Source organism: Telmatherina bonti (genome assembly GCF_933228915.1).
Source record: "Telmatherina bonti genome assembly, chromosome: 20".
NCBI lineage: Eukaryota > Metazoa > Chordata > Actinopteri > Atheriniformes > Telmatherinidae > Telmatherina > Telmatherina bonti.
Window position 1 is genome coordinate 27,072,075 of NC_136618.1, and position 14,180 is coordinate 27,086,254.

At 40.7% G+C, this 14,180-nt stretch overlaps 1 protein-coding gene across 8 annotated transcripts in view; it reads right to left on the reverse strand.

Moving 5' to 3' along the window:
* arhgap21a (Rho GTPase activating protein 21a) overlaps positions 1–14,180 on the reverse strand; it is a 108,441-nt gene that overhangs the window by 48,860 nt on the left and 45,401 nt on the right. For 7 of the 8 annotated variants that reach the window (XM_079259814.1, XM_079259813.1, XM_079259816.1 and 4 more), the window contains 2 exons: positions 6,777–6,965; positions 3,354–3,375 (listed from right to left, as the gene is read on the reverse strand). In XM_079259814.1, the coding sequence (XP_079115940.1) occupies positions 3,354–3,375; positions 6,777–6,965 (211 nt within the window). Of the gene's footprint in view, positions 1–3,353; positions 3,376–6,776; positions 6,966–9,081; positions 9,162–14,180 lie in introns of those variants that run through there. The other variant, XM_079259815.1, reaches the window with a different exon arrangement.

Below are 14,180 nucleotides of genomic sequence, written 5' to 3' on the forward strand. Positions count from 1 at the left end.
AAACTTAGATACTTTATATTTTCTGGTTTTATGCAAGCGGCAACCTCCGGTGGTTAAAAGTGAAGCCTATGCTAAAGTGCATGAAACTGCTGTTCCTCCTTCATCCACTAGGGGCTGCAAAACAGAGCAAATCCCCATAGACTCCCATGTTAAAAAGACCAACTTCACGGCAGAAATAAACATGTTTACAGCCTGATTCAAAAATCCATTTTCGGTTTATAGGTCAGGTTTTCCTTCATGACAACTGTGGGGGGAGTGAATTTTTTTCTAACTCGCCTGTTTAAAAGTAATTTAATCTCTAAATTCGGCAAATTTAGGAGCGTGTCCTTTTGATTGACAGGTTCTAATCTCTGGCTTCAAGTAAGAAAAACGTAGAACAACCGCAGTTTTTAGCTGGTTAACAACGTGACTTAATTTTAGCCCGCTTACCTCCGTTAGCTGGTTAGCTCCTGTTATCTTGGGGTTAGCTCTTAGCTACAGAAAGCTCAGAGTTCGCTCGATGTCAATCACCCACCATGACGCTCACAGCTGCCCTCTCAGCTCCACCTCTTTGCCCATATTTGTATTTTCCGGGTGAGACGACGCGCATGACGCTGCCAACATGGTAGGAACCGCCCACCGAGCTTCAATTCAGTTCTTCAGAAACCAACGGGTGACGTCACAGAGACTCCGTCCATCTCTTTATATACAGTCTATGGTTTTATCCGATTAATGTTTGTAAGCAGGGCTGGAACCTGTTCCACAGGTTATCACAGAGACACATGAGGTAACTATGCACACTTTAAACTCATTCACAGGATCAATTTAGTCACCAGTTAACTAAATATCATACCTTGGAGTGTGGAGGGAAGCTGGAGTATCCAAAGACAGCCCACATACAGGGAGAACATGCAAAAGTCCGTGTACAGTAGATGGGTTTGTCTTGCAGCATAGAAACACACCAGGAACCTCATACTGAGAGGTGATATTTCTAACCACGACACCACTAAATAAATATATAAATTTTTTTTTTTTTGTTCACACTACAAAGCTAACAAACACCTTCCAAATCTCTAGTCAGTAACAGCCTTTAATGCCTTTTAACCAATTAAGTCAATCATTTCTGTTTAAAATCGACCTCCCTCCAAATGCACGTACTTCCATCAGAGGAGAAAGGAAATACGAGCAGAGCTGGATATTTAGTTCAGTTTTCCAGTGGCAGACTGGCGCTATAATGGGGCCTGTCAAACTTTCCAGTTGTCAAGTCTTTTGGGGCAGGGATCATCCAATCCTGACTTTGAGGTTTTGCTGTTTTTATACCAGAGGTGTCCGGCGCCGGCCCCACAAACCTGCGGGTTTTCCATGTATCCCTGCTCCAACACACCTGACTCAAATGAATCAGTCACAGCGCAGAACTTCATTGGCTCTTGGATCATATTAATGTGAGCCAGGTGTGTTGGGAAAGGGATCCATCAAAAACCTGGACCTGGAGAACCGACTTTGGACACCTCTGTTTTAGATGTTTCCTGATTCAGCACATCTAAATCACATTAATGGCTCATTACCGGGTGTGTTTAGAACTTAACAAGCTGCTGGAGATCCACCTTTTTTCAATCAGTTGTGTTGGAGCAGGTAAACATCTAAAACCTGCAGGACCACAGACTTCAAAGACCAGCTTTTGCAGATCCCTGTAGTGGGAATAGTGAGGTCTGGGAGGGTGGTTTGACTACAGAGGAGCACAACAGCTATCTACACTATTTGCAAACTATCTTTAACTTGTTATCTAAATACAGCAACTATCTAAAGAAAAACAACAATGTTCAACCGACTGTATTTTCCTGCATTAAAATGACTTTATTAACCCTGATAAATAAAATAATCTAATACTTCAGTGTATTCCTGTGGTTTAATATCTGTAGCAAACTGCATAATTAAGTTCTCATTACAAACACAAACTTTCAGCACAGCTCAAGTTTTCATCCTGTTGCAGATTTTCTGAGAAATTCCTGACATTCTGGATATCAGTTTCTGACATCCCGCTGGGCTACATGTCAGCATCATGACCACTGCTTGGTCTCCGAGCCCGCTGAGAGGCCAAGAAGGATTTATGAGAGGCTGGAAGTGAGCCAGGACACTTCCTGTAGCAGCAGGAGGGGGGCTCTCCAGGCCACGATCATTATTCTCCGTCTACTGAGCTTCATGGACGGTTCTCATGCACTTGCCGTGCAGGCTTTAAAAGCACACCTACACAAGTCACACATGGGTTTTACACTCTTTCAGGTAGCGTCACGCAAAGGAATCCACATTTATAAAGTGCATGTTGCCATGCAGGAATGTGCAGTCCTGTGTTGAGCGAGACGGGAGGATATGGAGGAGCTGAAAGGGGTGGAGGGAGGGGGTAGCAGGAGGAATGTGATACTACTGGCCAACATGGATGATGAGGGACACTTACAGGAATCTCTCTATTTCCCGTTCAGAGGTATTAAAGCTCAGATTTATCTCAAAAGCTCCACTTACTCTCCTTTTGACTTTGGATTTTTGCATTCACTGCTTGTTCAAGCTAAAACAATTTACTGAAACACACCTCGGGGGGGGGGGGGCTTTTGGGGACATTGCAGGTCAAACAAATACAATTAATGGAAAAGAACAAAGTACTTAGATCAGAAAATGAACTCGGATGCATCAAATATCCACTGAGTAGAAAACACAAACAGGTTTAAATGTCTTTGAATAAAAAATTAGTGATTTTTTTCTGGAAGTCTACATGCTTGCTAATCTCTGATTAAAGACGACTACTGAGAAAAGCTTTGAGGCTCTTTGCATTCATCTAGACATGAGATGTGATGCAGCGGCTGCTAAGAAGGCTCCTGATGAAGAGTAGCAGAGCAGTTCTGCAGCATTCACGCTGGGCTGCAGATGTGAACTGAATACTGAGGGGCTGGAATGACAAGCCGGATGCTTTGAGGAATGCTGAGGCCTTGCCAAGCTCAGGGTGCAGGCAGCCAGCACAGACACACTGAAGAGCAATGACTTAAACCGTAAAGTACACAAAACAGCACTTCCAGGCAAACTACTTCACCTGTAACAACCAGTTTTACAACCATTACTGGGCCAGAAACTGGGCTTTTTGTGCAGCAATCGATGCAGACTGAGGCTTTAGGTTAATGAGGCAAAAAACGTATGCAGACATTATAAAATCTATATCAATATTTACAGTTAGTGAGAGTATATTATAGCAGTGGACTGCCAATACTAATTTAATTGTTATTCAGTGAAGCAGAGAAGACTGAATGGTTTCTGTGCTTTCCTGATCTCACAGTGAGCATCGCTAATTCATGCAGCTTTTAAACAAAGTTTGGTGTGTCCAGACTCACCTCGGCTGCCATTTTCATCATCCTGGAAGAGAAACAAAGATAGAAAATACATGTCAGATCATTTGTGAGATGTTCTGATTTCAGTATACAACTCTGTAAAGCAGAGATGATTTATGACATTGTCATCATTAAAACCCAGTCACACTTCTACAACAGTTTCTGAAACACCAGACAATCAGCATCTTAATTGACTTATAAATAAAGGAAATAATAAATAATAACAACTCTGTAAAGAGACTAATCTTCTTCTTTTGAAGTAAATCTGAGTAGATCTTGGTTTTGAAGCGGATAAACGATGTTGCATAGTGTCACTAGGAGGTGGTGGTGTGGGCTGCATTGCTTCTGCTTGCTATTCAGCAGAAGTTGCTGTTTATAAAAACAAAAACAAAAACTAATGAATGGAAACAAATGAAAACTGCTGAAGATGCCCAGAAGAGGAAAACAGGGACAAGTCTTCTTTAAGATTCACTTTAGTCGCTGATCTGTCACGTGAATTAATTGTTTCGCTTCAGATCATAAACAGCTGGAGGGTTTTGTCATTTTATGTTTGGAAAGTTGTTTTCATTCCCTCTACTGTTCATCAAGTCCTTTTAAAAAGCTGATTTTTACCCCATTACCTCTACTGATGTTAAAACAGCTGGAGTTTTTTTTCATTAACCATTTCTACTGATATTTTCTTATTTACCTCCTCTAAATATGCTTCAAAACGCAACAAAAACCCAAAAACTGATTACTGAAAAGCAAAGAAAAATAGTAGACGGTATGGACAATGGAGTCATTACCATCCATATTATTACTGCTTTTCTTGTATAAAAAGGTACGGCTCTGACGATATGCTTTTGTCCAGATTTGATTTGATTATGATTTTTTGGGTGCTGATTCGATTTAAATTGTGATTCTATTCTTTTTGCTCGTCGTTTTTCTTGATTTCAATGAGGAAAAAAAAAACAACACAATAACCAGACCATCATTCTGCTGCCATAATGCCCAAGAAGACAAGTAAAAAATAATTTTAAAAAAGTCATTATAATGGATTATTTTTATTTGTTTGAAAAAAAATAGATTTTTTTAACAACAAAAAATCTATTTTAAAATTGTGGAAGCAAAAAAAAATCACGATTTTCAATTCTTCAAGTCGATATTCCCACCCCTAATAAAAAGGAGGAACCCTTAAAAGGTTTTACAATATCTGCCAATAACTCTAAAATCACAGCTAGACCACATCTACTAGTATTAGATAGGGATGAGTTTAATTTTTCTTCCCACTAGCCACCATCATACCAACAGATGACGTATGTGCCGCCTGGACACAAATTTCAGTGCTGATCCAATCATGCAAGAGTCGATAAAGTAGAAACTACAAACACAAAATCAGCAATCAGGAAGCTAACGGACTAAAATGCTGCACTTTCTTCTTTACAAACATCCAACAAAACCCTGCCAAGCCTGAAACACTCTACTACCGACACGTTTCACACACACTCACACACACATGTTGGTTTTCTCAGGCTGTTAAAAGCAAATTCACATTTGACAAGACTGAAAAGCAAAACAAAGGACACACAGCAGCGCAGTGAAGAGAGAGCAGAAGTATTCTACTAATGTTGCTGTGCAACATGATAAATGACAGTAGAAAACATAAACCTGCTTTGACAGCGTCTGTTCACACATTTACAAGATCCAGTCAAGAGAAAACATCCTCTAAACAAACTAACTTATCAGAATATAAATGCATAATCAGCACAATCAATGATTTAAGATGATTTACAGGAGATATTAACCTGTTAAAGCACAGATCTGCCATTAAATTAACAAACCTTTTGACACTTTATAGCAAAAGAAAAAGAAAAAACACTTCAGTGATGTTTTTGTTTTTCTATCCCTGACACATAAAACCTTAATTTCCCTCAAATGTCCACACTGCTGCTTTAATCCACTTCCCCTCAGTGACACATATGTTCTCCATGTATCCTTTAAGACTCACTGCTCTCCCAAGGCTTTCCTTAAGATGGCCTGACCCTCTTCAAGCTAACCCCAATACCCTCAAACAGCAATTTGTCAAGAACTCCGATCCAAAACCCTAAAAGTAATTACGAGAAGTGACTAACATGCAAGGATTTTATTTATTTTTTAACCCTTTCCATGTCAGCTGAGGTTACATAATGACAGAGTTAGTGGAGGTTTACAGGGAGAAAGACCTGGGTGAAGTTCAGGGTTTCAGTCTGATTAATTCCCAGAATCTCTTCTTATAGGAAACCAGCCAAAGTCATCAGAAAAGCACTAAATACCTCCAACAGATATACCAAAATGTTATCTGAATAAATCAATTACTAACAAGAAAAATAAATTTACAGCTCGGGATAAGTCTTTTGCATCTTATAAAGAAGTTACAGTGAGATGGCAGGAACACAAACTGGTCCCGACTGGACCTAAATGCACCTGAAAAACCACGGCGATACCCAAGAAGACCTGCGGGAGAAAGTCTATCTCTCTGATTGCACAAATGTCTGAAAATCCTCGTAGTTCCTCTTTCAACATGCAGAGCCAAAGCCAAGTGCTACAAACAGAGTCCTCTGCTAACGTTGCAGGAAATCCTTCTGTGAAAACAGAAGAGGTTACCCAAACACACTTCAGAGAAAGGTAAACCTAACTTATCCTGAATTATCACTTACAAAAACTAATATTTGGGAGGCCATGATAAGCTTTAGAAAAAGCTGACTTAATTCTCCCGTAATAGGAGCGCCGTTGTGAGAGCGCCGTTCAGCCAGAGTTGGTCTGTGCCCACGAGGTGCCGGAAGTTCTGTAATGTCAGGATTGGTACCAGAGGGCAGACTGGGACTGTTCTTATCCAGGAGACGGCTGGAAGGGTTCCCAGGTGCTATGATGTAGGTCAGAAAAACCTGCTCTGTTGCACAACAAATACGACTGAAACACTGAATCACTTTTCCTGACTGGTATTTCCTCCTTATGTGTCCAAATTGGACAAAAAATGTCCATAAAAACAAACAAATTTACATTAAACCAAAAAATACTGTCACTGTCCTGAAGAGCCTTTTGTCTCTGAGAACATCATTAAAGGAACATTTTGAAGTGGGAATACAGGAAGAGAGAAAAAAAAATACTTCCTCCCGACTGGCAGCTATCGCACAGAGGAAATTTAAGGGCTGCCCACAGCTGGAAAACATAACAGCTTCAGGAAGATCCGAAACGTTGCTTTTTATTTGTTAAGTTTAATTGACAACGGTGCTGGAAAGCTGCAGTTTGACCACCAGCTGAATCATGTCTAAGAGTAAACAATGCGTTTATATTCATCCTACCTCAGCTAACTGTTTTTTTTTGTGTGTTTTTATTCACACAGCAGCATCTCAGCTTTTCCAATAAAACGACTGAACAACAATGATCTCTCTTCTTTTTTTCACTCACCTTTAATGAGTTGTGGACGGCAGATTCAGGCGGGTAGACAATGAAGTGCCGCAGCGTGAAGCCGAAGCCCTGGGATGTTCGCCGCAGGTGAAGCGTTTTGGGCCCTGGCCAGGAGAAGAGCTCCTCCTCCGCGGCAGGAGAGGCAACGGCCGACGCTTCGCTCTGGTCGCGTCCATCCTTCTGCTTGGCCTGAAGGGAAGTCAAACAAACAGCGTTATGTGAGGACTAACTCGGAGACACATGAAGCAAAGCGCAGCCAACCGACTCACATCAAGGCTGATCCGCGTCTAGAGCAAAGTGTTTTTTCTACGACAAAGGAGAACAGTGTGTTTTTATTGGACAAACGGCCCTCGGCTACATGCAGATCTTATTCATCGGCTTGATTTAAAAGCACAAGTAGTCCCTTGTTGATGACAGCTCCCAGGTCTCACAGAGGAACAGGTTCTTGCAGCTGAATTATAAGGTGTCGCTTTGTGGTTTCAGGTGGGAGAAAGAAAAAAACAAACAAAAAAAAAACTTAAGAGGCTTCTTTGTTAGATTACAGTAAGTTAAATAATGTCATCATTCTGCTGTCTGTGACCTGAATATAAACACACCATCATGGAGACGTTGTTCCTTTTCTACACAAATGTGTTAACCTGCAGCTGCACATGTTTAAAAATTATTTTTCATCACAACTGAAGAGCATCACGTGATTCACATAATGTGTTATAATCTGGATAAATAAGGACATTGTAGGAAGTTTTCCTTCACACAGACGTTACACCACAGAGCTGAAAGTGCTCTCCAGATTCTTCATTTCATTAAAACACATCTGATGTGTGGATCTGTGAACAGTGAGAAACACGTCACTTTGCCTAAAAGATCCTGATAAACATCTAGGAGAAACTCACCGGCTCTGTTCTGTATGAAGCACAAGTCTGTATGTACCAGGGATGCACCAATATCGATACCAGTATCGGTATCGGCTCAATAACCAACGTTTGTACTCGTACTTGGTTTTAATAAAAGTGTACTGATACCACAACCGATACCACACTAGTCAAGCCAGTGCAGATGTGTTTGATGACATGCTTTGGACGTGTTTTAAAAGAAATAAATGCCTTGAATGTTAAAATGTGACATTTTTTGTTCCACTAAAAGCGAGATCTTTGTTTCACAACCACACATTTATAGTTGTATTTAGGTAAAATGTGACAAATCAATATAAAACTTGTTGAAATTGTTAGATCTGTTATTATATTGTATTGGTGAAGTAACTTAAAAAAGGATGGGTCATTTATTACAACCTAATGAAATCCGACACAGTTATAACAGCAATAATAACCATAGTTATAATAATGTTCACATAAAGAGATTTAGTATCGGCAAATATCGGGATCTGAAGATATTCAAATTTCAGATACCTGTATCGGATATTGGAAGTGGATCGGTGCATCCCCAGTATATATAAAGACAAAATTCATTGTCTTGTGATGCATTGATACTTTTTGGTGTTGTTTTTACATAAAATCTGTAAAATAAGTAAAAGAAAAATTAGCTAAATAATTTAGTTCCTGGGCCATTTAGTCAGTCAGGATACGTTCTGAAATGATCTGATCTGACATTTAAGCCACATCGCTGCTGCCCCACGTCTCACTCGGCCATACATATGGCTTTAGTTATTGCACACTTGGGGCTTTGCAGGGCTATTCGGCGTGTTTGGATGATGACAGACTTATCGTCTACTCTCCTACTGTGATGAACACAAGATAAAAACAACCTCTAAATGCTGGCTGATCTTGCGTAACATCACGTTCATGTCTACACAACACCACACGTGCAATATTAGCTGCAAAACTGATCTTAAATGTTCTGTAAAAAACAAAAAAAAAAAAAACAGGTTCTTTACACAGAGTCTGTCTCACATGTAGCTGAACTGATAATACTGAGAGTTAGGCCAAGCTATCTGAGGACGACGTTACAAGACTTAGAAAACACAAACGCCTGCGTTCCCCTCATTTAACGGATGTCTATTTATCCAAAGCGACCAACAGAGGGAGAGATGTGGCGGTTCAGTATCTAATCCAAGGATAATTGATACATCTTCACTGAGGAAGGTGGGAACTGAACCAGCAATCCCACTGTTTGAACCCCAGTCACACATCCGCAGAAAGACAACAGGTCATAAACAACCTTCTGACAGTCACTGCTGTTTGAAGGAGAAGATGAATCACTACGTGAAATTTAGAGTCCTTCCAGAAATACAATTTTTCATGACATCAAGCGAACAGATGCATAAGATGTGTTAAATACAACAACGTACGACCAGAGGGTTACTGGAGGGAAGTTTCAGGAATATGAAGACCAGTCTTGGATCATGTTGGTTGAAATAACTTGAAGCCAATCAGGATTCAACCAGCATGTCGCGTCGTCACCGTAAGACTGGAGAAGAACAAGGACGTGTAAAACAACCATGTCCAAAATACACACAAACATAAACGTTTCAGGCATCTACGGTCTTTCGTATCATTCAGTTTGATTGAGGTTACATTAAATTCTGGGTCCTTTGCTTTGCAAACTGTTGGAAAGTGAAGAATAGTTCAACTTTTTCAAGAAACAGCAGAAGCGACAGCCAATCAAATGCTAATGCGTCAGATCAAGAGACGGAGGCTACGTTCACACTACAGGCTGAAGTGACTTAAATCCGATGTTTTTGCCCCGATGCGACCTGTAACCGATCTTTTCTTAACAGTCTGAATGACACAGATCTGATATTTTCTAATGCGACCCAGGCAGCTTGGATACGTGGTCCTGAACCTGATATGTATCTGATCTTTTGCCATGCAACTTCAATTCAATTCAATTCAATTCAACTTTATTTATATAGCGTCAAATCACGGCAATGCCATCTCAAGACGCTTTACAGACAGAGGGGAAAACATAATGAAGGCCAATTCATAACAGCCTATATAAGGAAACCAACAGATTGAGTTGAGTCCAACTCAATCTCCCATCCTGAGCAAGCACACTGGCGACAGTGGGAAGGAAAAAACTCCCTTTTAACAGGAAGGAAACCTCCAGCAGAACCCGGCTCAGGACAGGCAGCCATCTGCCTCTGCTGTGTGGGGGGAAGAGGACAGAAAGACAACAGACAACAGGAACTGCTACTCCCGGCCAGGGAGACCTGCTGAGACAGGAGACATACATGTTAATGATGCAACACTGTTATGGGGGGGGGGGGGGGGGGGGGTAAAAGAAAGAGATAAAGAGAAAAAGAAAGAAGCTCAGTGTATCAGGAAATGTCCCTCAGCAGTCTAAACCTATAGCAGCATAACTAAGGGATGCTAACCATCCCTAGCTATAGGACTTATCAAAAAGATAAGTCTTCAGCCTAGTCTTAAAGGTGGGGAGGGTGTCTGCTTCCCTAACACTAACTGGGAGCTTATTCCATAAGAGAGGGGCCTGATAACCAAAGGCTCTGCCTCCTGCTCGGCTCTTTGAGACTCTAGGAACCACAAGTAAGCCTGCAGTCTGCGAACGAAGTACTCTACTTGGTATATAAGGAACAATGAGGTCTTTGATATATAGTGGTGCCTGGTTGTGGAGGGCTTTATATGTAAGGAGAAGGATTTTAAATTCTATTCTAGATTCAACAGGCAGCCAATGAAGAGAGGCTAAAACTGGAGAAATATGATCTCTCATGCTGGTTCTGGTCAGGACTCTGGCTGCAGAATTCTGGATCAGCTGAAAGCTTTTCAGGGCATATTTAGGACAGCCCAGTAATAGAGAGTTACAGTAATCTAGTCTCGAAGTAACAAAAGCGTGAACCAGTTTTTCTGCATCACTCCGAGACAGAATGTCCCTAATTTTGGCTATATTACGTAAATGAAAGAAGGCTGTTTTAGTAACCTGCTTAATATGTGGGCCAAAGGACAGGTCAGGGTCAAATATTACTCCAAGGTTTCTCACTGTAGCACTGGAAGCTAAAGTAATGCCATCCAGGTTCATTACAAAACCGGAAAATTTAGCTCTGAGTTTTTCAGATCCAACGAGAATTACTTCAGTCTTATCTGAGTTTAAGAGGAGAAAATTTCTAGACATCCAAGTCTTTATGTCTATGAGACAATTTTGTAGCCTATTGGGCTGATTTGTTTCATCTGGTTTAAAGGATAAGTATAGTTGAGTATCATCTGCATAACAATGAAAGTTTATTCCATGCTGTCTAATAATTTTGCCTAAAGGGAGCATATATAGTGTGAAGAGTATTGGTCCAAGTACAGAACCTTGAGGAACTCCATGACTTACTGTAGTTTGGGAGGAGGACTTGTCATTTACATGAACAAACTGAAGTCTATCAGATAAATATGATTTAAACCAGCTTAACGCTGTACCTGTAATTCCAATCACCTGTTCTAGTCTTTGTAACAGAATGTTATGATCGACTGTATCAAATGCAGCACTAAGATCAAGCAAGATAAGTACGGACACAAGTCCTTTGTCTGAGGCCATAAGAAGGTCATTAGTAACTTTCACCAATGCTGTCTCAGTGCTATGATGAGCTCTAAATCCTGACTGAAACTCCTCACATAAATTATTTCTGCTCAGGTGGGCATGTAGCTGAGCTGAAACTATTTTCTCCAGAATTTTGGACATAAACGGGAGGTTAGATATAGGTCTATAATTTGCTATCACCTCTGGATCCAGAGATTGCTTTTTAAGTAAAGGCTTGATTACAGCAGTTTTGAATGATTGTGGTACATATCCTGTCACTAAAGACATATTGATAAGATTTAGTAGTGATGTATTAATTAAAGGGAAAATGTCCTTCAGTCTGAACGGTCAGGTCGCATTAATCCGACCGACGCGTCATTGATACACGACAAACGTCATTATTCTGCATTTGTTGTTTATAAACTCTTTATCGGTAAATGCGCTCACATCACTCTCCCACCAATCCTGACTGCGACTCCGTACCCAAACGTTTCTCTCTACAGTTGTTGCTGCCACAGCTCCAAAAAAGGCCTCGACCAAAACTTTGACTTTTCTCCGACGTAAACGTCTCCTTAAAACGAACCCATTTACAATGTTGTTGGACAAAACTTTTAACTTTTATTTAATTTTTACGGTTGGACAAAACTTTTAAAATAGCAAATGCTCTGCTGCCATCCATATTTACTTCTGCAAACACAAAGACGTCACACGCACGCTCACTGCACGACGCCGTGTCTTCTACGCATGCGGGGCGCTTCTGGTGCGCATGAGGTTCATACAGGAGATCACATACAAGTCACATTTGATCGGAAATGTGAACGGACTTTCAAATAATTCGAATTTCACAAAAACATCCGATATGAGCAGCAAGCCCTGCAGTCTGAACGTAGTCTGAGTCAATCTAATCCCAGTCGTCCCAAGTCGTGCCCACTGAGAATCCTATGAGTGTGTGTGAAAGATGAAAGTGGCTTCACACACAACAGGAAGCGAGAGTAGAAAAGGGTATTATAAGTGTTTCATTTACACATGAAACGTCAGTCTCATGGTGCAAAATTAGCATCAGTCAACAGCTTTTTCTTAAACGCTGCACTCTAAGCACCGTCAGGGGGAAAACAGTTCATGATGAATGTTATTTAACTCTCACTTACCAATTAAAACCAAGAAGTGGGACCTTTAAAATCAATCCCAACATCGTCAATGGCAGAGAAGAGACTAAAGCTGGATATGTCAAAAAATAGGATCAGTCTAGACGTTGACGTCAACGCTGCCAACTCCAAAAATGGACAAACAACGACCGCAAAGGTCTCGTCTTTAAACAGCTGCTGTAATTTCTTTGCTTTATTTTGGGTTATTTCCACGTATATTTCAATGCTTGCACTGCAAGAACTGGTTATACTTCCTGCACAGTAATAATACCTTTTCAGGTGATTAAAACAAATTAGTCGTGTTTGCCATTTTGCCTGTTATTAACCAATAGCATGTTTATTGGTCAAACTATCTCCTGTAATCTGACTGATGTGGGATTTTTACTACGGTTTGTTCTTAAACATCTTCGTTCCAAGAATGACAGCTCATAAAAACACTAACTGAAGTATTATTGTGGATTTTAATACAAAACTATGTTTTTACACCTTCTAAAAGTCAGATTTAATATCGCCTTCCCTATAAAAACAGGAAATATTCAGTAATTCTTTATCAGGGCAACTCTACACCTCCATCACTGAGCTTTCCTGTTGCTGTGAAGCTCCTGTCACATCCATCATCAACATAATGATGGAGCTGAACCGCTGCGCCGTTAGCGGTCGTTGCTGACATTACCGCAGTAACTTTAGGCCTGCCAAGAGTTTCAGCCTCATTCCAAATCACTCTGCAGGCTCTTCTCCTACCAAAATACATCCTGGGTATGGGCCCAAGACAAAGACATGATCCCCCACCAGCCCTCAAGCTACTCTTTCCCCACCTCTCCTCTCAATGTCTGGAAGCAGCAGATGAAAAAGCCCCCAGAGAGTGGGAGGGTGTAGGCCTAATGGTTTGACTGGTGAAATCACCACCAATAAACACCCAGTGGTGTGGATCTGGAAGTAAGCCAGTCTGTAATGCGGTCGGGGAAAGCAACACGAGGAGATGACAGTATGTTTTCATTTTATGCTTAAAATTTAAAGATGTATTACGCAACAGTTAAACCGCTTGGCTTAAATGTTGAATGATGGAGGAAGACAAGCGTCAGAAAAGCAGAGGAGACGATAAGGAAGCTGCTGCTGCTAAAAGATTCGCATAAAAGAGTGGCTGGATTAACCTTAAATCTGCAAACTCACAATAACCTGATAAATACTACTCAATTATGCATGCAGTCTACTCGACAGAACAAGCTGAGGGTTTAATGTTTGTTGCCATATGGTACCACAGCCTGCAGAAGGGTACATTTGCATGCCTATCCCTGCTTCTTTATGCATATGGAAGGAGGAGTTTGGCTGCATTTGAATGACATTACACGTGGACTCAGCTTTTTTTTTCTTTTTTATTTTTAATCAAAACTATTTTCTTAAACCTTTTAGTCGTCACAGAGCTGCACAGCTTTCATTCTGGTACTTTTTCCTCCATGATTTACTCCCCACATTAGTCACTTTTATCCACTTTGTCATGGGGAAATGTTAATCTTAGTGAGTAACGACTTACTTCACTTCATTCAGTCTTTGTTTCCCGTACACAGAAAATAACAAATGACCGGTTTAGGGAATTTTAGTTCCGAAGAAATGCTGAAAGTATGAGCCTTTCTTATGCGCTGAGCGGGAACAAAAAAAAAAAAAACATAATCTTCGGACAGCAAACAGAAGAGTGTCATGCTGAAACCACCATAGGGACCAATAACAATAAACTAAACCTAACCCAAACACACACACAGACGCGCTCACATTACAGAAGATATCGGTC